This window comes from Kryptolebias marmoratus, linkage group LG14 (genome assembly GCF_001649575.2).
Source record: "Kryptolebias marmoratus isolate JLee-2015 linkage group LG14, ASM164957v2, whole genome shotgun sequence".
In the NCBI taxonomy this organism is placed as follows: domain Eukaryota; kingdom Metazoa; phylum Chordata; class Actinopteri; order Cyprinodontiformes; family Rivulidae; genus Kryptolebias; species Kryptolebias marmoratus.
This window is the reverse complement of record NC_051443.1, coordinates 19,030,722-19,056,972: the sequence shown is the minus strand read 5'-3', so window position 1 is coordinate 19,056,972 and position 26,251 is coordinate 19,030,722. Positions and strand designations below refer to the sequence as shown.

Below are 26,251 nucleotides of genomic sequence, written 5' to 3'. Positions count from 1 at the left end.
CGTTTTGGTCAAACTCATGGAGTCTCTGAGATGTCACGCTTAGAGTACGTGTTTTACATGACTCACAGCTACTACATCAGATTTTAGCTCAGTATCTGTAAAACTGTCAAAGTTAGAACCATTTCATTGTTTGTTTGAGGCCAGTTGGCTGCGGCAGCCATCTTAAATAGAAAAAGATGTACATCCAATGATTATTTGCCCAGTGGTTCACAAGATTTTTTTGTGCAGATATGTACACAGGCAGGTTTAAAGGCGAGGAAAAACAACATTTATAACGTAAAAGCTATATATTTTTTAATTTATGGTGTTAGATCTGAGGAGTAAATGTCAGCAGCGAGGAGAGAGACTGTGCTGACATGTTTACAGGGGACAAAAACTACTCATTTGAACTTTTCCTGTAAATTTTTAACTTTGAAACTGAAAAAAACAGATCAATTAAGTTCAACAAATGCATTGGATCTAAAGCACCAAATAAAATACAAAGAGATATAAGTCAGTCTCACAAAAAGTGCAATAAATTAGGATGTTAAGAGGGTTAAGTTTTATTTAAAGAAAGAAATGCAGTCATTATAGCAGTATTTTCTTACTGATAGTGTGGAAATTGTTCAAGTCATTAGATTTTTATGACAAAAAAAAAAAAAACATTAACACAAACAGAGCCAATACAAACAGTGTAAATTGTTTTATTATTAATTTTTCCATCTGCAGCACTGCTTTTATCTCATTTTCCTTAAATACACTGTACACAACTAGCGGACAAGAGGACATCGGTGTGTGTGTGTGTTCATAACACACTCGGCACGCCTCACAGACCTCATATATACACTTTGCACAGGCTGAGAGCTGCTGTCAGCGCAGTGAGACAAAAAAAAAAAAAACCATAAAAAAAGGAAAAATAAATAATAAACGATCTAAAAGGCAGACACGCCCACATCATAACAAATGATAAATTGTGCAAAAAGCAGACAGACGCGTTAAAGAATGATAGATGAGAAGGAGACAGATGCACTTTAAAAACAGTTTCTTGGTGAACGGCCCCTTTCCTCGGCGGTGCGTCAACATTAACCACACCAAGCTAGACAAATAGTTTGAATTTGACGCCTTTGAGGCATTCTTACAACATTTATCCACATTACAGCTTTCTAATATCTGTCCTAAATGAATAGTTACACCAATCTCTAGCTACTAAAGTCCGGATGTTTTAGAGGGTGGTGTAATAAATGTTTGATTTATGAAAAATGTAATAATTTGAAACCATCTGGATGAAATGGGGGAAGTGCAAATTTGGTCCGTCAGAAATAACAAATTTAACATTCAAAAGTTTTGAAAATCAAACCCCAAACTTCCCAAGAAACCCCATTTATTGAGTAAGATTTAATCAAGTAAACACACATTGGAGTGGTTTAAATAATGAATGGAAACTTACGTATGTCTCACTTTCCTATGAATATTTATTGTTCCAGAAATGACAAACAAGCTTTAAGTCGACTTATTTAACCATTCTTTTTTTTGTCCTGCTTGAAAAGACACATATCTAGTTGTTTTCTAGTGCATCTCAATGGAAAAAAACTTTGTAAAACAAAACACCCATTTGATTGTCATCCGTTCATGCAGGAATTCACTTTTTTTAAAACACCAAAACTGTAAAGCTATGATTTCACAAAAAAACAAACATAAAGCAAAAACACATTTATAAAGCAATGAAAACAACAAATCAAAGCATAATTAACAGTTTTTTTCCCCAAAATTAATAATAATTTAAGTTTATTCTAAAATAAAACTGGAAACATCTTCTCAGAGTGCTTTGCTCTGGGGCTGTTTAATCACCCGCCCCCTGGTGGTCAGAAGCATCATAACAGCCGAACGGTGTTCCCTTTAAACTTCACTTTTTAAAAAAAAAAAAAACTTCACAACATCAGTCAATTGTTCATTTCACCAAACATTCATGAGAACATTTCACACTCATCATTAAAGAATAAATTTAAAAAAGGTGAGAAAGGGGAGGGACGCAGGAACAAGTTCAGCGCCGCTAAACAACTTCGATGGGCTTTTCCCTCCAAAACTCAAGGAACTGACTGGAGAAAAAGGGTTGACAGATGGCAGTCATGTGACTGCAGCCGCCAAGAGTATATGGATAGTGTGGTCATGATGTTCAGTTAAATAGCCATCAATAGTTAGTACCTTATCAGCCATATCTGTCACAGAGTAAGGTGTATGAAGACAAGGGCAGAGGTCTTCCTCTGGGCTAGGCTAACAGCATTTTCAGGCTTATAAAGAAGCTTTCTAAAAATGACATACTGGTGTGAAAGAACGCTACAATAGCTAATATTACACCTCTACACTTTTGCATTACACCGTTTTAGTTTGTCACCATTTCTCAGCCGAACAACGTTCGTGTTACCACGCAAATGTGTGCCGAACACAGAAATGTAAATGTGCGTTTCCTGTGGCTGCTAATGGAGCCTCAGCAGGCGTGCAGACCAGACAGACTGATGTATTCGGCAGCCTCAGAACCGGCGGCATGATATTGCCACATCTAGTTATTCAAAAGTTGACTCGACTCCCGGCGGAGCGATGCATTCAGCAGCGTCAGAAAACGAACACTTACACGATCCGGGCTCCTCACACATACATTCACATAGAAACATGGACGTTGTCCGGGTGAGGAAACAACGTTAAACTGAACAAACAGTGTCATGCAAAAGAAAAGAGGTTTAATATTTAATATTCTTTAAAAAGGGCTGCTTTATAAGCCTTAAAAATGGCCCTTTTTTGGCTAGTTCTTAGCCTAGCGTAGATGAAGGCTTCTGACCTTTGTCTCCATACTCATGTTACGACTGATAAAAGATCCCAACTACTGATAACTGTTTGACAGAACACCAGACAATCCCTTTAACTGCGTCAATCAGTGCAATGCATAAACTAAGGACAAAATATTAAGCACTCGTTTGCGGAAAAGTCGATACTGTAAATATTAAAAGGTCCTATAAACAACAGCCTGCCTTGTTGTACTTGTAGGTAACTGTAGGATGGATCAGTTCAGCAAAAAAACAAAGCAAAACAAAAAAAACCATGAAATGAGTTTAGTTGAAGCTTCATTGTCATCAGAAATTCTGAACTAACAATAAAACACTTATTTCATCTGGAAGTGTTTGTTGTTGTTTTTTTAAACACCATCTGATTTCACCTGAGTACAATGAGATGAAGCAGACCGACAAAAAGAGGAGAGGATGAGACAAACTCGTTACAAGGTTGGCAGACAAGAAGCCATTGGCTCAAAGTAAAAGCACCAAACAGATACTTGGACGAACTAACCTGTGAGACACTCAAGGGACAAACATGGTAAATAAAATTAGGCCAATTAAAGCCCAAAAGGAGTGGTGAAAATGTTACAATAGCCCTGCAAAATTGAGACAAACTCCTCCTGCACCTGTCAGGAAGGAGGCGCCATTTTATTTATTTAATTATTTTTTTGGGCTGTCGTTGATTCAGATGATTCTCCTACAACCTGGGCCGTTTCGACACGCTGCTTTGATGGAAAACATTGATATTTACAGAAACGATAGGGACTGACTGAAGCCGAGATGAAACCAACATGCAGAAATGTCAGAGCTGAAACGAGAGGAGTCAGGGCCTGTGAGTAAGGCACAGCGCTCTGCTTGTGGCTGATGATGCTCCTTCATGCTGCGACAGCAACTGCGAACAATGCACAAGAACATTAAAGCACGCTTTCTCTTCTTCTACCGATCCATTTTTGACAAATCCCCTCTGGTTCCAATGTTCCCGCTCCTGCGGTTTTTGGATCTTCGGATTGTTCAAGTTTCACAGAGCTGGCAAGGGATTCCTAATAAAAACACCTGATCAGGTGGTTTCTCTCCCTTCATTCGAGTCCTCTTCATATGGTTTAAACGAACACACACACACGCAAAACACACTCTAAGACGACGCAAAGTCTACCTCTTCAGACAAAACCTGCACAACACGGCCAAATAACTATAGTGCACGTCAGCTCAGCATGTGAACCAGTCTCCTTTCTGAAAATTTTAGTCAGGCTGCATCATTTTGTGTTCCAGTGGCTGATATAAAAACTCATTCAGTAGCTTTGTTTTAAAGCGCTCCAAAAGCTGATAAAAGGAGGGATTTGGATGTACATACAGCAACAAAAAGAAAATTACAGAACAAAACATTGTACAACTCAATCGTTTTAAATTAAAATATGTAAACGCTACAACTTAAAAAAATATTTGGTATGCTGCAGACTTATTTAAAACAAAACAAAAAAAATACATCAGTTCTCATGCTTCTGTAGCATAGTATTGCACCGCAAAAGCTTGAGCTCTATTGCACGTTAAAGCTTCAACCACTGGTCTAATTTAGGGCTCAAAGCTCGCTGCTCTGATCACATCTTTACGTTGGTCCTGTTTTCAGCAGAAAGACGTCGGAGACAAAAGATGGAGGAGGGATTCCAGGTTTGTCACGTCTGGCTAGTGTGTGCAGGTTGAGTCAAAAGTAGCAACGCCATCTCTAACAAAATAAATCTCATTAACATTTAAATGAACACGTAGTTTCCCCTGTCGTTCCGCGCAGCTAATGCGAAGAAACGGTTCCCCCGTTTCTTTTTCAGTTTGTATTCCTCGTCCCTTTTTTTCCCAGATAAAACATTTGGGCTGATGGGTTAATGATTAGAGGGCTGTGAATCAATAAAGCAATGGTTTAGGTTACCAAACAGACCCGGTTTGGGGGGTTTGTGCCTCATTTTTTTGTGTTTTTTTTTTTTTTATCTGCTGAGGTAGCAAGAAGGGTTGCCGGGGAGGTTTCAGGCAGGATGGATGAATGGAGTGCTGTGCAGAGTTATTTTTATGTTTAAAGATCAAAGCAGGCGTAGAAGGAAAATATGCATGTGTGTGCATTGGCCTTTGAATGTTTATGGCTAATACATGATTATATTGGGAGGGGGCAAACTCGTTCTGCTAACCTGGGCACGCATTGTTGTCCTCTTTTCTGGTTTTGTTTTTTTTTAAACACGTGTGCATGTCAGTGTGTACATGTGTCGATGTAGTGGTCAGCCTGGTCGTCACAATTTGTGTTTCCCTGACAGAATGGAGCGGTAGAGTTCTTCGTCCAGCTGCACATAGCGCCCTCTGCTGTTGTCCAGAAAGAACAGTCTGTCTGACACCGCCGTGGGATTAAAACCATCCCGACGCAACTCGGTCTTCTGAAATTTAAATGTTCCTGAAAAGAAAAGGAACAGAAATTGTGTAGCTCCTGATTAAAACAATTTATAAGAGTCTGATAAGACACCAGACATTTGATGGACTCTTTGCCTTTGACTAATATGATTAAAAAAAAAAAAAAGAGGACATTTTACCTGTTTTGTCGACTTCTGGGAGGAAGCGGAGAAAGACGGGTCTGGCGTATGGAGGGAGAACTTTCTCCATGTCCTTCACAAACTTCTCCAGGTCGGCGGAATGAGACGGATCAGCGATGGCCGCCATCCCAGCCTTCCCTTCTGCTCCTGTGCACACAGAAGCAGTCACAATCAGTCCGAGGATTCAGAGGATTTCCAGTCCAACAGATGCTCATTTTGTGCACAGCAGGGCCACAGAGTGCAGGTCAGAATCAGTCATATGTTTTATCACACATTGCTTCTCCTTCCAAACTGCTGGGAGTTCAAACATGCTTTAGATCTTTGAGTGTTTCCACCTCCTACGTCGTTTATTATTTAAATTTGACGTGCACATTTGTAGGAATTCACACTTTACTCAAGAAGTCAAAACAGTTTTTCTTTTATGAAAAACAAAATTGTCGAATCACAGCAACAGAAAAAGCGGAGCTACTGAAGCCTCGCTTCCAGCTCAGCTTTACAGCTGGTGATGTTTCCAACTCCTTTTAATTCATTTCATGTCACAATAAATCAAGAATGTTCCAAAACTTTGCCACTGTAACAATTAGAGCTCCCCAAAAGGTCAATATCTATGCCTTATTTGGGTAACGTGCAGTAATATTCCTTTAATATAAAACAGATAATTACAATGTTGCAGAGTAAAAAGAAGTTACCTTGTACTTCTACTCCATAAACAACCACATCTTTCATGTCCAGCAGTCTGCTCAGAGTTCCTTCCACCTCAGTGGTCGAGACGTTTTCTCCTTTCCATCGGAAAGTATCTCCAGTTCGGTCCTTGAAGTACATGTGGCCGTACCTGTCCATGATCAGCACGTCACCTGGGGACAAGGGTCCGTAAGACATTTACAGAGTTCGTTCGAATTGGACATGTTAATAGGTCAGTGTGGGAACATGAGCATTCTAACCAGAAAGATAGGCGCTGTCTCCCTTCTTGAACACGCTATGAGCGATCTTCTTGCTCGTCGCAGACTGGTTGACGTAGCCATCAAACCTGCGGAGGGGGTCGTTCTGAATAATTCTGCCAACGAGCTGGCCGGGCTCACCTACAAGAAGAGACAGAAGGGATTAGTTTACCTTCACTCCAAAACTCATGCTGTGAGGTCATTATTGAGTCGACGGAGTGTTCAAAGAAGCTTACTAACAGATACAGCACAGTGGTACGACCTTCATATTCAGGCTCAGTTAATAAAACAGGCACTAAAGGAATATACAAGCAGCTAAATCTTATCCTGAGTTGTTTAACGTCAACACTGATATTTCATATAAAAACCCATCAAACCCACCGGGTTTACAGGGGATGCAGACACCATCAGGTCCTCTGATGAGCTCCATGGTCTCTTCATCAACCCTCACCAGTCTGATGGGGTAGATGAAGGGCATAATCTGACTGTTAAAGCCACATGCTCCAACCTGAAATACAGATGCAGCGTTAAAAGCCAGGCATTCATAAAAAATAAATAAATAAATAAAATGCATTCCACCCGCCACCTTTCATGCCGGAAATTTAAACTAAAAATCATCTCATGCTGAGAAGGAAAGACGGTGGAGCCAATCTTATGTGTTATTGTGAGCTGTTGTAATACGTAACAGATGACTCTCAGCTATTACCACACCATATTTTAGCTTACTATCTGTAAAATATTGAACTGTAGACATTCTTGAGTTTCCTAAAGTCGATTAGCTGTGGTGGCCATCTCGAATCGGATTGACTCCAAAAGTTAATCAGTTGTAGATGTACATCCAATGATTGTTTTCTGAGAGTTTTATTCAAATCTGTCCACTGGTACATGAGATATTTTGCTAATGCTATAAATATCAAAGAAAATGGAAGAAAGACTTCTACTAAACACGAAATGCTGCATATTTACAGAGTTGCCAGTTTAGCTTAAAGACCAAAACCCTCACTAAGTTGTTTTTTTTTTTTTTTCATTTTTTAGCGGGACTTGTCCTCACCTTGTTGTCAAAGTTGCCCAAGCTGCAGTTGCACTCTGTGGCTCCGTAAAACTCAGCTATCTGCGGGATGTTGAAGCGGTTCATGAACTCCTCCCATATGGACTGGCGCAGGCCGTTGCCCAGCGCCATGCGCACCCGGTGCTGACGCTCGGTGTCCCGAAGCGGCTGGTTCAGCAGGTATCGGCAGATCTCTCCGATGTACTGCACAATCTGAAGGGTGGCAGAGAGGAAAAATTAACTCACATCAGGTTAAAGGAGGGGAAGCTTCCGACAACCAAAAAAGGTGAATAAAGAGGGAGATAAAAACAAACAACTAGAGGATTTTGGGAGAAGCTGTCAATTGTGCTTACAGTGCAGTTATATTTGACACAGTCGTCCCAGAAGCGCGAGGCAGAGAACTTCTTCCTGATCACCACGGTCATCCCGTGTATTATGCACTGACCCACGCCCACAATGTTTCCTGAAAACAAAGAAGAAGAGTCACAGAGTCAGCCTTCACAATGATAATAAAACTGAAACTGGAGATGGAATCTGCACAAACATTAAAAGACAAATGTAGGAACAAGTTATGCAGATATTCGCCTAAAATTTGGTGTGGCGGTAGCTGTGACTCATCACATATTTTGAGTGCTAACAGATCGCACAAGAGCTCTGTTTCAAATTTTACCATAAACTAATAACTAACCCTATTTCTGTTAGCAAAATATCTTGTAACCCACTGGATGGATTTCAATGAAACTTTCAGGAAATAATTATTGGATGCACCTCTGCAGCTGATTAACTCATGGAGCCAGTTCAAATAAAGATGGATGCGGTGGTAGCCGAGTCATTCTCAGCACGTAATCTAAGCGTGACATTTTGCACGAGATTGCACATAACGGTATTATCGAGGTTTGACCAAAGCTGCTGCAACTCCAGATAATCTTAGTTTAAGACTCTGGCATAAAGGACAGCGGGCGACATGAAATCCTTTAATGTCACCTGATTCAAACCACTTTCACTTGTTGTAGATTTAAACAAAGAAATTGTGTTCTTTGTGGAGCTAAAATTACACAGAGGTTGTTCAGAGGAAGCGCACAAGCCGACTCGAGGGCTTCAGTTGCTGCAGAAACATGAGCTGACAATAATCGGGCCATACTCAGACTCTCACCCAGGTCACCAGCCATAAACTAAACAGCTCTCCCTCACTTGTTTTGCATATGAGAATGAATGAAAATCTAGAGTTGCTTTCACCTGGCAGGAGAATGAGGCAATGTCTGACCTGGGCAAGCAACAAATTAAATTGTCACTGTTTGCTTAAAGAGTTTTCTGAGTAGCAATAAACCAAAGGGGAAACAAGTTTACCTACGAGCCCAGACCAAAGCAGCTTTAAAATTTGACACCTGTCGGGCTCACATACCTGCGGAGTGATAGAGCGGGAGGCAGTCGTACAGTACGTCGTCTGAGGTCATCCTAAAGCCGTAATATACCAGAGCTGCCATGCGGTAGTACCTGCAGACCGGGATGAGACGATGAAAGGGGCAAAAGAAACCAGTAAAATAAGTCAAATCAAATTGGTACGCTTTGCTAACAACATTTGAGTTACACTGGAGAGAACGAGGACAGCTGTGGTTCCTGTGTCTGTTTGCCTGTGTGTCCCTTCCTACCTGCTGTGCACAACAATAGCAGCTTTAGGCATCCCTGTGGTTCCTGATGTGTAGATGTAGAACAGGCGATCTGCAACAGAAAGCACAGAAACAGAGAAATATGTCAACTGCAGGGTCAGTGTATGACTGCTTCATTGAAATTTGCAGACTCTTATTGTGCTAAATGCTCACTTTTTATTTTAATTTACAATTTGTACAGAGGTGCAGTTTTATTTGAAGATTTTTCTTCCTCAATAATAAATCTATTTTTCCTGTCTTTGTAATGTATTGTGAAAATAAACTGTCTGTTAAATGAAAGAAATGCAAATATTTTCTCAATACTTTGATTCACCTTTTTTTTATTTTTTTACTGTCTCCATTTGTTTAAATATTCTTATTCATATTTTTGAGTTTTTTTTTAATACATGTATACGTTTATCAGCTAAATGATTCAAGTTGTTGTATTTTCATCAGTGACAAATGGTAAAGATTGGGTGTGAAAGTTGGCAGTCCTAGTGGTAAAAGGAATAAATAAGGGATATTGAGGCAACAATGTTCATTTTTTACATGAAGGTGACAATCATCCTGCTCATTTCAGCAACTTTTACACATTTTCATTTTTATTTATGTTTTTTTGGACAAATGCAATTGGTAAAAAAATCTGGAAACACTGCTGTTTTCCTATATTCTGTTTTCAGATTTTCACATTTGTCAGCCTCGGAAAATACTAAACTTAAATTCCATACTTTAAGATTTGTGTAAGAACCCTGTTATTGTCAGAGTTATTCCCACTTTTGATTACAAACCTTTATCAGACAGCGAGTTTCTGTTCTGATTACAAATCTTGTGTCCAGATGTATTAAAACTAATGAATAAAGTGATGCAACCAAAGCAACGCATTTAAAAGATTTGCAAGAAACATTAAGTGCAGGAATCTTAAGGCCATGTGCGCAAACTTCAAACCCTCCTCGGAAGTGTTCGGATTACACACATTTGTTTTGTGGGTCAGGTGTTTCATGGGTGAAGCTGACTCATCTGACCCTGTCGTATTTTGGTGGCAGCTTCGACAAGCGTGACCAAAGCCGGCAGGATTTATTGTAGAATCAAGTCATAAAAAGCGAGCGGATGACAGATGTATGTGATGTAACTGTAATAACAGCAGAGCGTGCGAATGTGAAGCAAGCAAATATCGTTCCTTCCTGAACGTTTCTTAAGCGTTATCATTTGCTTCAAAAGGGTCTCGAGAATTTAGCGAGAAACCTTTCATTTTAAGGTCTCTTAAGCAGCCGATAAATGATATAAACCAAATCTTAAGAAGTTTAAACCTTCAGCTTTTAAATTTTCAACATGGGTATTTTTCAAACAAAGACATGTTCAGCGTGCTCATATCAGGCTTGAAAGGATAAAGCATGCAAACTTTGCTCACAGGCTAAAAAGAAAACTTATGCCTGCGTGCTGCATCTGATCTTAATGGACTGATAACAGACATTTACGCTTTTAACATTTATTTCAGTGACAAGATAGTAATTTAAATACATACTGTAATATAACTGGCTGACAGTCATTGTTCAGCACCAAAACTACAACTGAAACGTGCCTCTTTAGACCGAAAACGTGCAGCTAGACTGCCAAAAACAGCCAAATTTCTTTTAAACTGGCCAAGTTTTGAGTTTTTTCTGATTTTTTTATAAAACCTTTAAATGGGAAGTGAAAGATCTGTTTCTGGGTGATGAATTATTATAACATTACCTAAGAGTTTACATAAAAATACACCAAAGAACATCCTAATTTTTGATTCTGGTATCACTTTCTGAAAACTCAAATCTAAGTATTTGATTAGAGGTGCAACAAGAAGGTCATGTTCACCTGTGAAGCAGCGCTGCAGCGGGCGAGGCAGGCAAGGCTGGCGAGACGAGGCAGCGGCCAGCAGGGGTTCGAGGCACTCGGTTCCCTGTGGGACTCGTTTGGGGTCCCAGTCTCCGGAGCAGAACATCTGCACCGCCTTCCCCATTGAGCTGTGAACCTCGGAGACCGCTGTGGGAGTAAAAGAAACATGCTGAAGTATGCAGGACTCATTTCACAGAGTGCAACATTTCAGCAACAGAAAAAAAAATAGATTTTCACACTTTAAATTCATGAGAAGGAAAGAACAGATGATACAAAAGCATATGGGGGAAATAAGAGTCGAACTGAGCGACTTAACTGACCTAAAGAACAGAAGAACTTAGATAAAGACAGAAAGAACAGTTTGAAACAGACAGATATTGGTAAAAAAAAAAAGAAAAATCTCAAAGCTTTTTCTATCTAAATGTAAAATCCTGTTCTGCTGGCTCAGTAGTAGCAATAATACTAGCATGATTTTGGCTTACGTTATTAAAAAAAAAGCCATGTTTCCTATTACTTAAAGGAATTAAAACACTAAAAGTTGATGAAACAACACAGAGACAGCTCGATCAATCTGAGAAGGAACAGCCTTTAACTCGTTATAGCTGCTCAGATCGAAGCTTTTCTTTCTGGGAACGATTCCAACGGAGAGGAGAGTAAAATAAAACCTAAATATATGTGACTGAGCAGCTAACCTTTTAGTCTTTTTAGTTTATTAGTGACCAAGCTAACTTAAAACACTTAAAAAAAATAAAAACGTAAAGTTAGTAGGCAGCAGCTAATTAATGCCACTTTTATTCTACATAGTTTTTCTCATGCAATGATTTTACATCTTAATCATTTATCTAATTTTGTATTTTAATGTAATACATCAAAACGGGTGAAGTGTAGACAGAAAACACACATAACTAAAGAAATGACACGTCCAAAGCCAAAAGCTAAACATAGCAAAAGGCTAGCTTAATGCTAAAGTAGCATGAGGAGACAAATACAGAGCAACCATCCAGAAGCAGAATTCTGGGAGAACAAGGTTTTTAACGGCATTAAAAAGATCTCAATGTGCTTTAATTGGGAAAATATATGTATGTGTTTGTGTATATGTATATATATTCAATATTTTGAATAGTATAAAAGTGATGAGACTCAAACGTCATAGCGTCCATCTCCTGATTGAGCTGAACCTTTTAATTTATGAACGGCTAAATTAACACAAAATAAAACAGGAAAATAGTGTGAACGTTGAATCAGCATCCATTCAGTTAACAATATCTGTGTTGCTATATATATATATATTAATGCTGAAATCAATTTTTAATTAAGGGTTTTTAAATAGTTGTGTTCTTGATCGTTAACCATTTTATCCGTAGATAAAAAAAACAAGTGTGATACACGTATCTTTATCTCTTTGCCTTTTATCTGTTCTAGTTGATCACTTATCAGACAATGATGCTTTTCTCTGCAAAGCTCAGACCTTGAACACTTTATGTTGGCGATAAAGACATTTCTCTCTTCATTACTGCCAGCACCACCGACTGACACTGAGGAGACACCTACTCAAATAGCCATTTATCTTTAATGACCTATGCTCCTTTCTCCCTGCACTCACCTCTCTCATTACACAGGAAGCAGAGCAGCATCCATCAGCACAAGTCGCTTCTCTACAGACCGAGGCCTTGGCTGATTGTCTGAACATTAACTCTTCTGTTGTCTTACCGTCGGTCAGCTCCGAACCAAAGATCACAGCCTTGGAGTTGGAGATGGTGACACAGTGGACCAAAGCGTCAAGTCTCAGGTTGAAGTTGATGAGAGCAGCTTCGATTCCGATTTTGGCCATTCCCAACCAGAGGCCCACGTACTGGGACCGGTTCTCCATGAACAGAGCCACCACGTCACCCTCCTTCAAGTAAAAACAATAATAATAAAAAAAAAAAGTAGGTGACGTCAACCAGATTTGCAATAACTAATCAAACAAAACAAGGCCTCCTCGAAAAAGGAGCCGTGTACTGAATTTTTTTTATTTTCTAGACATACCTTGAAGCCGCGTTCCAGCAGGAAGTTAGCCACTCTGTTGGAATATTCATCCAACTGTCGGAAAGTCCATCGCTCTCCAGTGCCCTCGAAGATGAGCGCCGTTTTGTCTCCATGACGCTGCAACGTTTCGGCAAAAATCTTAGGTATAGTGTTCTTCTCTCTGACGTGACGCTTGACGTTCAGCTTCACCCGCAACAAGACATATGCTGCGCTGAAGAGGAGAAAGAAAACATTATTAAATGTGAGTACAGCCAAGGAAAAGAACCGCTTTAAATAATAAAAAAAAACAGCAATCAGTATCTTTAAATAAATTACCATAACAAGGTTTTCAGATATTTTATTATTACAAAATGTTGCAGTTGAGGTAAAAATGTTTATATGGCAAAAAGTTGACAATATTTAGAGTTTGCAACTGTTTCTAAGAGAAATTATAGCTCTCTGAATGCCGTCTTTTTTTTTAAGTTTACGACTAGTCAATATCTTACCTGCAGTAAATAGCCCTTTGAATGCTCTCAGTTTGGACAAACACTAATTCTGACTGGAATGATGAGCTAAAAGCTAGGTGGGAACCTTTAGGCACCTCACAGTTTTATTTGATTCTTTCAGAGTGCTGCAATGTGATTATAAAACTATTGATGCGTTTTGATCATCTTGAAACTTCAATGACTGACTTGTTTTACACAAATAAATGCTGATTTATATATTGTTCATGCCTAATAAGGAGTGCACAATGACGTGTAAAAAAAAGTCATGTTACGATAACTTCATCTATTATTTACAGACATATATTCTTTGGGGTTCCACAAAGAAATAATAACAATGTGAAAACACGCAGCTTTACTGTAATGCGTTTTGGCTACAGGAACTTCTACTCTGCTGACTTTTAAAGTGGCAGCACAAATTAATGTTAACAAAACTGATTTTTGACATTTAAAAAAAAAAAATCAATTAAGAATCGTCCATGCAGGGCAGAGACCAAAGATGAATGCTTCAGCCTTAAAACAACTCCTGTCTTAAATATTTCAAAGCAGCCTTTGCAAATACTATTTTATAAACTTTTACATTCCTTTCAGTTTCACAATACAGTTCTTCTGGTAGAATTATGATAAATACTGAATGTGCAACAGCTAGCTGCTGCTGCCGCTATTAATTCTATGTAAATAACCGTGAAATGGGATGAAAAGGTTTACAGAATACTGTTCTCGTGAACTATAATATATATATATATATATATTTATTTCCCACTGAAGTGACTCTTATTACAGCATCTTACTGTAATCTGAATCGTTTTTAAAAAACTTGACTACAACAACACCAGTGGCTTAATTTTTGCTTCTCATATATATATATATATATATATATAAGCCGTTAGCTTGTCAGTCCTGGTCAGAACTCAGCTACACAAGTGGCACTTTAACAAACCAAGCATATTAGTTTTGATTTATACAACGGTATTCAAAATGAAATAGTTCAAATATATGTAGCCACCTGAGGACCTCTATTATCGGCACGTATACAGAACATAAATGTAGATATGAAATATTGCAGCTGGGCAGAGCGATGGGGCAAAGTCTGAACTTTTGCATTTATTGCACAAAGGTACATGCAGAAGGCACGCTGCCGAGAGGTGAAGAAGAACATCATAAAATCCAGCAAGACAAGTAATTCACGGCTGCACCGCAACCTTAACAAAAAACGCTTATCATTATGTAAGAGATTAGATTTACTGTATCTGTGTGTGAATAATTTCAGTTTATTGTGGATCACTTGCTGCAATCATTTCATCTGTCCACTATAGAAGTGACATTTTGACTAATTTTCGACCACGCGAACCACAGAAAGACCTGTGAGAAAACAGTTCTTATTGAACGTTAATGTCTGAAGATGTTTGGTGCCTACTGCAGCTATCACTGGAGCTTGTGGAGGGATTAACTCAGGTTGTGTTAAAGTGGAGCTGAGAACCTTTGTGACACTTGCCGTGTAAACACCAGAATCTTGTCAAACCACTTTTCACATTAACATGCGGTGAGTCACTGTGGAAAATTTAGTCTTCGTCAGGCTCAAATACTGTGAATTCTAAGCGGATTCTCAGTAGTAATACATAAAAGGAAGCTGAAACATAATTCGTTTTTGACGGGTCAGACAAATGTAAGTAGATATATAGCCCTGAAAACCTTAACATTTAACCCTAAGTGATAAAAAAGTTAAGTTATTTTTTCAAGTAAGAGACCAAAAAGAATAGTTAGAGACCTAAAAGACATGTGCTTTTCAATTTCCCATTTTACCAGTTGTAGGCCTTTGAGAGGAGGCGGTAAACAGGAAGTAACCAAAACTCATCACCGTGGCAACCTCTAACTGTAAATATTGGCTAGGGGTTGGGGTCTTAAAACAGCCCCGTAACCACATTCTTTCCATTGTCCTTTTGTGAAAATATACAACAAGGTGAACTGGTTTGAAGTAACAAGCCTACATTTTTTGCAGCTTGTGTAAGACTTCTTTTAGGGGACCAGACTGAAAATGACTCGATAATTGTAATAAAACTGCAGTTATTATATTAATCAGTATTATTTAGTGCTTGTCAGTATGAGTCAAATTATTGTTTATTGTGTAAATTTTACAGAGAAGAGTTAAAAGATAACACAAAGTCAAAGGTTTCTTTTATTTAAAAGAATATATTTTTTCAGTGACTAGAAAACCTAATAAGAGTTACAGTTTGTAACTAAGTTTTAGAAATAAGACTGATTTTAAAACAAAAAATGTTTTGGTTTGTGCCTATAGTCATAAAATTAAATGAACAACAAATTTAAAAAAAAAAGTGTGTGTGCCATCCTGTGAAAATTACAGCAATCTAAATAATAAAAGAGAAACAATTTTCTTTTTAAAAAGTCGGCAGTGAAACAATTGTAAGATTATGCTCCAAATATGAGTATATATTCAGTTTCAAATTAGAGGTTGGCATTTTAACCTCAGGGTGAATGTTTAGCTGGAGGTGCAATGTTCTTGAGTGGAAAAGTAAAACATCTGAAAATCTGTTAAGGTCCAAAAATACAAAAAACAAAACCACAGGCTTTATGACTACTATTCAGACAGGCAAAACAGGACAAGGCAGTTGTGAGAGAGAGAGAGAGAGAGAGAGAGAGAGAGAGAGAGAGAGAGAGAGAGAGAGAGAGAGAAACAACAAAACAAGTTGTAACTTTTTTTGCGTGCAAAGTACTAAAAAGTCAAATAACATATGAGCACATCAGCTCCATGCTTACTGTAGGTCCCTGCCAATCGTTTTGGCAAAAATCTCCAGGAAGCTCCATCCTCCGCTTCCGAGGTAGAAGATCAGGACGCCCGGAAGGACCTGGTACCACGGCAGGCCCGCCAGCAGCCTCAGCACGAACAGCAGGGCCGTGCAACATGCAAGACGCATCATCCTAAAAGAATCCGTGGACACACATGGCTGCAGATCATAACGACTCATTACAACCCGACCCGAGGCTTCATACGAGCCCAGCTGCTCAGGGGTTGCTTTTGGTTTTAAGCGTGCAGAAGTGACGCTAACGACTAAAGAATGTTATCTACAGTGATTTGTTTACACATGCTGCGCCGGTTTTCAAGCCAGCCCAAGTAGAATGCACTTCCTGTGAAATGTTAAAATAAAGTGAAATTATTCAGAATTAATTTTCCATTCATTGCAAACAAAATCCTAAAAAGGTTTAAATGAAGGCAACTGGACGATTTCTTTACTTATTGCCTGACACTGAAGGCAAAGGGGTGATAGTGTTTTGCTCGTACCTCTGTGTTGTTTGCTTGTCTGTTCGCAAAATATCTGATAAACCACAGGACAGGTTTTAATGAACCTCTCAGAAAGTAATCATAGGGTTAAGTTTTGGAGTCACGTCAATTTAAGATGGACAACACAGCTAATCAAACACGGCAAACACAAAAGTGGCGACAGCTCGGAGAATTTTACAGATATTGAGCTGAAATTTGGCGTGGCAGTAGCTGAGAGTCATCTCCAGCACATACTCTGAGCCCTAACAACTTGTGAGATTTCTCACGAGATCTCACATAAAACCCGAGACATCGGTTTCACAGACATTACATACTTGTGACCAAAACGACTCATGCGAGGACCGGGTCCAGCTAAGACCCTAGCTGCCCCCTCAGGAGGGAGAGTGATTTGCGTGTGTGTTCAGCTGGCAAAAACAGAGCAACCTCGAAACAGTTTTTAGAGCTTTTTGGCTGGAACTGGGAAAGCTCTTTGGATGACAAGCAAATTAAAAATAAAACAAAAAACAGATATGACTTTCCCCTTTAGTTGGAAAATGAGCTGAAAAACTACGGGGACCTTGAGGAAACCACCCCATTCATAAGATCTGTACACACAAGGCAAAGTGTTGCTGCCACCTGATAGTCAGAAAGCTGATCCCAAACAGTAAATGATAGGTCCATTCATAATCTATTCATCAGCTTTGCTCTAATTTCTGTTTATTGTTCTGGAAATAAAAAAGGGCCTGATAATATTGGAGGTAATTATTCTGAGTTTCCCCTCTTCCCTCCCTACACGTGGTTGTGATATTAATGATCCATTTAGAGCCAGAAACATAAACCAGAAACCATTAAGTCCCTCTGAATACCGGATGGGATGCCGAATGCCACAAATCCAAAAGGAAAGCCAAGCATTAGGAGTACAGCTGCCACTTCACGGTTTTTAGAGACAAAAAAGCCCTCATCAGCGCACAGCTCGCTGCCGAACCCGGAAACTTAAAAGGCGCGGAGGAGCATCATACTGCGGTAGGAAGGAGAAGTGAGGCCATGTGGTGTTACTTTCATGTGGCTATGAGGCACGGTGACAGGCTGGGCAGGATGCGCGGCGTTAAAGGAAGCGGGCGGGCGGTATATCTGCCATGACGAAGAGCCACTCAGTCTGCATAATTTACCTTTTAAGGACCGAGGGATGTTTGTATTGACATATAACCAACATAAGGTCGCCCCCTTTTCTCCTAGGGGATAAAAAAAAACCTGACCACCTTGCCGCCCGGCTCCACAGAACGTCGCGGGGGCGATGGTCGGTTGTAGCAGGGATGAGCAGATTTAGCCTACCTACCTTGCCCCTCTGTCGCTCCGTTACAGCATATAGGTGCGCAGAAAGCCCCAAACGTGAACGCTCGCTGCGTGATATTCCACCTTGATCGGCTTACAGGCCAGCCCGGTCGCCCCCTCCTCTCGCCGCCGCCGCTAGCTTGGCTTGACGGAGGCTCAGAGAAACGCACACAGGCGGACACACGCACTGGGTTCCAATCCCACAACGGCCTCCCACTGCTTCTCCCCCTGAAACGACCTGACAAGACGTGTCGACTTTGACCCCGCGGTCATTATACGATTATTATCCCATTAATTCACAACATCCTTAGGTTCATAGTAGCCGGGGTCGCGCTCACAGCCAGGCGTAATTTAAATGACCTTATAATTTTTCTAAGATGAGCCCGCCCACTTGCCGTTAGCGTCAAAACGTTGAATCAGGCACGGGCGCCGACGGACAGGCGCCAGAGCCAATCGGCAGAGTGGGGGTGTTCGTGACGTCGTATCCGACAGCGGGGAGGCGGAGCTTGCAGCGCTAGCTAACGGGAGAGGAAATGCGGCGCGGCTCTGTATGCTAACCGGCCAGAGAAGCTAACACGCAGGGAAGTCTCCACCCGGTAATGACACAAGGCCGTTATGGCGTAAAAAACAGGAGGCCTGCCTCTGCCTGCAGAGTCCGCCTCACCTCGACCATTCATCAGCCACAAAACGCTCCTGTCAACAAAGGAGCCCAGAGGATGAACAAGGAATGTGGTCAGGATGTGTTGAGCAATAGTATAACTAGAACTACCTTTTAAATGGAAACCCATTAGAATCTCATTAAATGTAGATCTGGCTGCAGGCTGTTTATTCAGTTGAAACTATTCTTTGATCTAATGTAATTAACTTTAAAAAAAATCTAACTAAATGTCTGACTTTTCTGTCACATAAAACTGTAAAATTAGACCTATTTCTGCATTTTGCCCGAGTCCCAGCAGGAATCTAACAGGTCCACATTTGACACACTAAAACATCAATGTGACATGTCATGAACCAGACTGCATAACCTGGGATGATTACTTAAGAACTATTATTAAAACTCGGGGTGAATGCTGAAACAAAGTGTACTTCCTCACTGGTTAGAAAGGAATTGAATAAACATGGCTGCTTTTATTCATAGTCCTTGCAAAACATTTGACATAAACATTTTTAAATGGTGTGCTGTACCTGCAATAAACCAAGACAAACAAAACCAGTTACTAGAATTCAAAAAGTGCTTTGAACAGCATTGACTCCTGTACATCGAGTACAAGAACAAAGTATGACTCAGGTGTGAGATAAACATAAAAAGCAATTGTGCAAACCTCAGACTGTAATAGTGAACTATGACCTATAAACGAGAGATAAAACAAAAACTTCCATCTGTTACCTAAAGACAGATGACGCACACACGCAGCTAATTAAAGTATCTTTGGGGTTGTGAAACTCCTCCGCTGATAAACGTTAAAGAAGTCTCATTATCAGTAGACATTAGGCCACACCTGAAACATAACCCCACTTGAATGACTTTTTTTTGTTGTTCAGTACATTCAGAACAAAGAACACACCGTTATCCTATTTTAGCTTTGTTTTCTCTTCAATAAAGTAGGTAACGTTCTTCATTAGTTATATTAAGTAGCAAACAAAAATACAGAAAATGTGTTAATTTTCCTCAATATTTCCTCTCCAACCACTGTTTTATTTGAAAATAAAAGCGGTTTAATATAATAAAGATGAACTCACAAAGTCTAGAAAAGAATGATTTGTGGATGAATTCAGCAAATCTCATCATACTTGAGATAAACCTGTTTTAAAATGTACTTAGATTAGTATGTACGCTCACCTGCAGTATTTGGTGCCTTATTTATTACATATTACAAGTAGTGCAGAAATAATTTTACATGAGGTACTAGTAGGGCTTCTTTAACACTTGGACAATAAACTATGTTTTCCTGTAGACCACAAACCTATAAATAAAGATAAATTATATCCATAGTCATTCTGCACACTTTTCTCTAAACTATTTATGTAATCCTATATGAAATATAAATATTTTGTTAAAGTTATGCAACAACTCCAGACATGTGGATGGGAAAAATGGACCAAAATCTCTATTTTGTCACTTGCAGTCAGCTAAAGACCTGAACAGCTTGTGAGTTTTAAAAAAAACATGCCTGCATGGACTAAATCTGTTTGCTCTTTAACTCTGTTAGTCCAGTGTCTTTATGAGAAGCTGTTCAATGTAAAAATGCCTTCCAAATTACCTAAACAAAACATGCAAGTATCTTTCTGAAGGTTGATGCGATTACTTAATCCACATTCTTTGGCCCTCTTTCATTGGTCCGACGAAGTATTTACAGAACTCAACTTCTGATCCCCCCCCCCCCTCTTCTTTCAGTCATCCAGTTCAAGACCAAAGTGAGAGTAGAGATCTCGTGTGGTGGTCCCCCTCAGAGCAGCTGGAAAACAGACAGATTACAGGTCAACTCCCTCTGGTTGACTTTTCAAACAATCCACAAAACACTGAACAGACCAAGAACACGCTCTGAAGGAACACGATCGCTTTAAACGTGGAGTTTTCTACACGGTAAAACAGCTGAACAAGGTTGGCCTAATGTCCCTGATAACACGCACAAACCTTGCTGAGTTATTTTAATTTCATTTTACAGTATTTAATTAATTTCTTTTTTAAGAACTTACAAGCGTTAAAAGGAAGTTCCACCTAACTGTGGATTTCTTTCCAGTTGTGTTTTACAAACATCAGATTTTTTTGTTTTAAAACGAACTGCATCTCAACAACACACTGAACAACAAACTTTGACATCATTATTTCTTGTTAAAAATAAAAACTGAAATAAAATCCAGATAACATTTTTTGGTTTGAAACAGAATAACCTGCCAGGAAAATAAAACAAAAACAAAAAAACATTAAATTTGTTTAACTGAAATTATTCTTTTCACCTTTAAAAATAACATTTATTGACTTTAGAACAATCATAAACGTAAATGAAAAACCTGAATGTATTGATTTGACACAAACTAAAAATTCATTATAAATAAAGTGGTAATAATGTCAGTGTTTTAAAAGTTATGAGTAAAAAGAACATGTTGAAATTACAATGGCGTTACTTCTTGAAGACAGACAGAGAGCCGTGATCAGAAACAAAGGGACAGTTGTCTTTAGAGGGTACCACAGGACATCTTTCACTCCACAGCAACCCACCAATCTCCTTCCTCCCAGAATAACAATATACAGTACAACAGTCCTCAGTGTCTAAGTGTAGACTCTTTGTGAAAGTGCGTGTTTGGAGAAAAAAAAAGTGACAAAGACAGAACAAGAGGAGAGTAGAGAAGAAGATAGAAACTGTTTGTATTTGACTGCATGCGCACGTGTGAGTGTATGAATATAAGCATAGGCGTAGACAGAGGCTGGACTTGTCCAAGTGTGAGTGATGTGAAAGACTGGCATTGTGTCAGAGTGGAAATGCCACCTCCGTTCACTAAGGTCGCTATCATCTCAACCCTTCACTCTGCTGTGAATGTAAACTTTAACTCACAATTCAGCCTTAATCTGATTTTTTTTTCTTCTTTTACACATCAGTACTGCAAAAACCTAATAAAACTTTTAATAATGTCTAAATTTTATTTCACACTGACAGAGTATAAACATAGAAACAAGTAAAAAGTCACGAGTTGAACCAACTTGGTCATGATTCACAACTTTGCTAATAGATGTGAACTTTGTGTTGCAACTGTACACAGATGAGTAAGGAGAGCAGAGAATAAATGCAATTTTGTTGAACTAGCTGCTATCATCATTTTGATCAATGATTTGAGTAAGATGGATCAAATGTCCCAGCTGCGGATCAATATCAGCCAATTTATGAATGAAAATAGAAAATTCAAAGACTTTATCAGGTTGTCCATTCAAGGAGTATAAGCTGGATCAAATAGATTTAATTTAATAATGATGTACAGTGATAATTTTATATATATTAGTCATTAACAGCCAGATTAAACAATCAAAGCCCTTTCATTGCTGTTAGATTACATATCACTAAATGAAAGATGTGCTTTGGTTTTTGCTTCATAACAAAGATGTCTCTCTGCTGCCATCTACTGGGCAGCTGTAGAACAACCTAAACCAACCATACACATCAAGCCTGCCGTTTTTAATTTGCATTTTTCCTATCACCTGCAGCTTCATATCAGGTTTCACGAATACAGCCCCATCGCTTTTGTCCACCGTCCTCTATCTTGATACATTTTAATGGTACTCACCCTCCAACATCACGAGGAATTTAAAAAAAAAAGGCAACGGTTTCTTTTTAGGATCTTGCACCAAATCTGATGTTTTACATGTCTTAGTTATATAAAACAAAAAATCAGTCATTTAAGTAGTTTTATAGCACATGCTCACACGGACAGTATTTCCTTTAGTTGAAGTTTTTCAGACTGTCAGGTCAGTGTTTACGCCATCTTACAATAAATGAGCAAAGAAGTGTTAACAAGTGGCGCATTCAGCTGGCAGTTTAGATCAGCTGTCGTCTAGCCACATTTGTGCTTTCAAGTGGATAGTTTGACAATAAAATAAATCGGCTCCAAACAGACTTCTTTTGTTATGACAAGGATAGAAGCTGCAGCTAGCAGAGGAAATATGGGGTGCCTCTTCTAATCCTGTAAATGCCTGTCACAATAATTAAACAAGCCAGATCTTATGCGTCTACAGAAGGTAATCACAATATTCCAGAACCGAATGTCTGTCACTTCACTGTCCACTTAAAAGACTGAGCCTTCATGTGACGATGAAGCTGAGAAAATAAAATCATACTGATCTAATCTAAACAAATTTAAGCTGAAAACAAAATGCCACTTCAGTCAGATTTGTCATGCTTGCTTGCAGCAGTCTCACCAAATAAAACTGCAAATCTGGACTGATGTAAACTAAAGTTAGTGGGCAAACATTTTAAACAGAGAGACCTTTTCGAAACCTAATATGATGAAATAAAAAGTGTTTGTATCTCTTACCAATGCGACCTAGAAGTGACTGTCCAATGTCTTTGATGTCATTGTATTCATGCAGCTTATCAATATGAATTTCCAGCTCTTCAACTCTATATCCCCTGGAAAAACAAACGAAATATGGGTCTCATGCAAAGGAAGTTTTTTTTTTCACATGTGCAAATGTTCATATATAGACATAGAAACAAAATGTAAATTATTAAACGATAAAAAAAGATAACTAAAAACATTTTATGTGCATTAAGAAGATATCAATATTGATAATGAAAGGAGTCATTTCTTTGTAGGGATCAAAGCTACTAATTCTTTGTTTCCTGACATTTAAAAAAGCAACACCTACATATAAGTTAGCCCTCAAAGACAGAAGTTAAAATGGCAACCAACCGTACTCACTCTGCCTCCAGCTGCGCTATCTCTAAATCCAGCTGCTCCTTTTTTCTTTGCAGCTCTGCCACTTCCTCTTCCAGACTAACTTTAGGGCGTTCAGCTACCTGAAGCTGTAAAACGCAAAAGGTAAAAAAAAAAAGGTAATGCATTTGTGGAACAACATACAATGTCACGCAGGAGTTTGTGTAAGCTGGAGACGAGGCGGGCCACTTACCGGTGACTTGAAATGGGAGTGCACTTTCTTAAACTTTGAGAATGGTGTTCTAGGAGGAAATGGGGAGGTGAATTCTTGACAAGGAAATATTAAAAGGAGTCTTAAAAAAACCAAAACAACTGGTTGTGAGAATAATCGAGTCAGCAAACTAAGGAGTCAAACTTTCTTGTAATCTGTTGTCTTGATCAATGGTTGTTTTTCTCTCCAGTTCCTGTACATGACTGTGTTAGCATATTGTACAGAGGGTTAAAAATAATAAAGTGGAGGACAAGAGAAGACTCAGGCCAAAAAAAAAAATAGATGAACAATATCTGAAAGTTGTTTAAGGAATAGTGCAAAAAATCCAGCAGAGAGCTGACAAAGGATCTGAAATATTCCTCATCCTTCAGCTGAGCATCTGCTGTATTACAAGATTTTAGCTAAGAGACGTTTGGGAATCACCCTGTTGCAGCCAAAATACAATTTTATGTGTATTTATCTTTACCATTTTTCATAGATTCAACTAAATAAATGGAAACAAACTGTCTTTGTGACATGCTGCTGGTAACAAAGTGCCTACAGATCAATATTAAACGAGTTTGCCTGTTATGTGTTGACACAACACTGATTCAAAGTTTAAGAGCCTTTTTTATGCTGGAATAAATCATTGGTCATTAGTTTAGTTGCTTAACAACTAACAAACAAACAAATCCTCTGAAAATGGTCATGTATTGGACTAATAAAATGAGTAAAAAGTAGTCAGTATCTACACTCAAAAAGCCTGAAGAAGGATTTCTCAAGAACAATAAAATAAATTTGCAAGAAAGTCTGGCTCCTGGGAATCTAAATGTAAAGAAAAAAGGAAACACATTTGAACACATTTCTTATGTTTAGCTCCTCATTATTCACAACTATTTTTTATTTACTTATTTTGCTAAGCTGTATTAGCCCCTCCTAAACAGGGTTTAATGCAAATAAACCAAGCAAGTTGATTTCAAACATTAAGATGCTCCTAAAATGTCCAATGGTAGGTAAAGCAACACAACAGTTTCTGTTTCATTCGCGTCAATTCATTCTAATGAGTTAAATAAAATACATTTAGCCGCTTAGTTTATCCTTGTAGACTTAAGTACAAGACTTTCTGAGTAATTGAGCTGTGGCGGCCTTATGACTTAGGGTTAAAACCCGAGGCTAACGCTTAGCGGAGTTAGCTGCTAGCTACCTGTAGAGCTAAAGCTAGCTCTGCGTTACCTCTTGAGCGCCTCTTTCTTGGCGTCGTTTTCTTCCGGCCTTAAAATAGGAACACAATCTGCACTACAGTTGGTGTCGACAACCTGTTCCGCGCTCATATTGCTTTAAGCGTGGCAGCAGCATTCATTGAGCTAGCGTACAGCAACGCAGGGATAACAGGAGAGATTCGCAGTTCGCGGCTGGGAGTGACATGCTGATACTTGATTGGATACTGAAACCAAGAGGCGGGACTTTCAGGAAGTAGTTGCCATGGCAACGAGCAACCATAAAACTTCATCATTTTATCCACTCTGCATGAAAAAGAAACACTTCTGGTTATTATGAGGTGATAAATACAACAAAACAAAACAGTTAGAAGAAAATACATTTTTAAAAAGCGCAACCACAACCCCCAAGATACAATAAAACACAAATAAATTGAATTTAAGTTGCTAGATAATGTTAAATAGCTACTACATGTTTTTGTGTTTCTACCACAAATACTACAAAACCTTGATAACTAAACAGTATGATGACATCTGGAATACACTGGAGACATTCAAATTGATAATTTGCCTGAAAATCACTTAAATAAATCATTGTTTAATCACATTGCTCATATAATAATCATGGAAATTAAAAACGGATTTCTAAACTCAAATGGCTTCAGATCTTGTTTAGTTGGTCTGACAGTTTAAAAATATTTTTCTGACATAAAATACAGCAAATTATTACACTGGATAGAGTATTTAGATGTTTTGATACTAACTTTATAACATTATTATTATTTTTGGGAGGAATGTGTCAGCAAAAATCACTGACCTTATTGACCACCAGATGGCAACAAAGACTCTGCTAACTTACAGTTATCTGACCAATTTTCTTTCTCTCTAGAACAAGCATCACACTTTTTTTTTTTTTTTTTTTACTGAGAAGAATATTTCAAGATTGGAACAATATTGTGGCATATATTCAGCTGTTAATATGAACTGAGTGTGCTCTGGATGGAACAACAACATATACACTTTTCAATTGACTCCATAAACAACAAAAAAGAAACAGTTCTTTCATCAAATTTTCAGCTCCAAAACTTTCCAGGTTCTTTTACTAGTCAAGTTTAAAGAAATAAAGGAGACCCCAGAAGATGTAAGTTTTAAAATACAGACAAAAAGAAACAGACATCACTGAGATGACAGTTAGACGGGTGAAGCAAAAAGGCAAGATGTGAGCCAAGAGGAGCTGATGTTGAGGGGGGCATCAAATCTGGTCTATTCTGTGTTATGTCCTCTGGATTCATTGCTTATTTATTAGTTGTTATACAGAAACAGAGAGTGTGGGGAATGAAAAATTCAAACTAGAAGCACGGCTTTTCGCCCCTTTAGGAAACTGCACTATTACACACACTGGGCGGTAATGGCTCCTGCACACAGTCAC

General features: G+C 38.8%; 2 protein-coding genes across 3 annotated transcripts; both read right to left on the bottom strand.

Annotated features, from left to right (window-relative positions):
* Positions 1–667: 667 nt before the first annotated feature.
* On the bottom strand, positions 668–18,385 carry slc27a4 (solute carrier family 27 member 4). 2 transcript variants are annotated; one of them, XM_017410660.3, is made up of 14 exons: positions 17,989–18,385; positions 16,155–16,316; positions 12,898–13,108; positions 12,580–12,763; positions 10,849–11,016; positions 9,004–9,073; positions 8,757–8,848; positions 7,708–7,817; positions 7,358–7,567; positions 6,688–6,814; positions 6,310–6,447; positions 6,058–6,222; positions 5,369–5,515; positions 668–5,232 (listed from the first exon to the last, which is right to left on the bottom strand). In XM_017410660.3, the coding sequence occupies exons 2-14, from the start codon at positions 16,313–16,315 to the stop codon at positions 5,075–5,077; spliced, it is 1,941 nt and encodes a 646-aa protein (XP_017266149.1). In that variant the 5' UTR covers position 16,316; positions 17,989–18,385; the 3' UTR covers positions 668–5,074. The 2 variants fall into 2 exon arrangements, with proteins under 2 accessions (XP_017266149.1, XP_017266148.1); XM_017410659.3 differs by having other exon boundaries at positions 17,993–18,383.
* Positions 18,386–19,078: 693 nt separating this feature from the next.
* swi5 (SWI5 homologous recombination repair protein) lies at positions 19,079–25,013 on the bottom strand. The gene is made up of 5 exons (XM_025004726.2): positions 24,839–25,013; positions 23,609–23,657; positions 23,401–23,504; positions 23,014–23,108; positions 19,079–20,444 (listed from the first exon to the last, which is right to left on the bottom strand). Exons 1-5 carry the CDS (start codon positions 24,934–24,936, stop codon positions 20,380–20,382), a joined length of 411 nt encoding a protein of 136 aa, XP_024860494.1. The 5' UTR covers positions 24,937–25,013; the 3' UTR covers positions 19,079–20,379.
* Positions 25,014–26,251: the final 1,238 nt, after the last annotated feature.

Excerpts from the sequence above, each read along its gene's own strand:
- swi5 (XM_025004726.2), bottom strand. The coding sequence starts at position 24,936 with ATGAGCGCGGAACAGGTTGTCGACACCAACTGTAGTGCAGATTGTGTT. Across the intron at positions 23,505-23,608 it reads ACTCCCATTTCAAGTCACCG|CTTCAGGTAGCTGAACGCCC; the intron begins GTAAGTGGCCCG and ends TGCGTTTTACAG. Across the intron at positions 23,109-23,400 it reads ATAGCGCAGCTGGAGGCAGA|GGGATATAGAGTTGAAGAGC; the intron begins GTGAGTACGGTT and ends TTGTTTTTCCAG.
- slc27a4 (XM_017410660.3), bottom strand. The coding sequence starts at position 16,315 with ATGATGCGTCTTGCATGTTGCACGGCCCTGCTGTTCGTGCTGAGGCTG. Across the intron at positions 9,074-10,848 it reads GCTGCAGCGCTGCTTCACAG|ATCGCCTGTTCTACATCTAC; the intron begins GTGAACATGACC and ends TTTCTGTTGCAG. Across the intron at positions 5,233-5,368 it reads CCCAGAAGTCGACAAAACAG|GAACATTTAAATTTCAGAAG; the intron begins GTAAAATGTCCT and ends TTTTCTTTTCAG.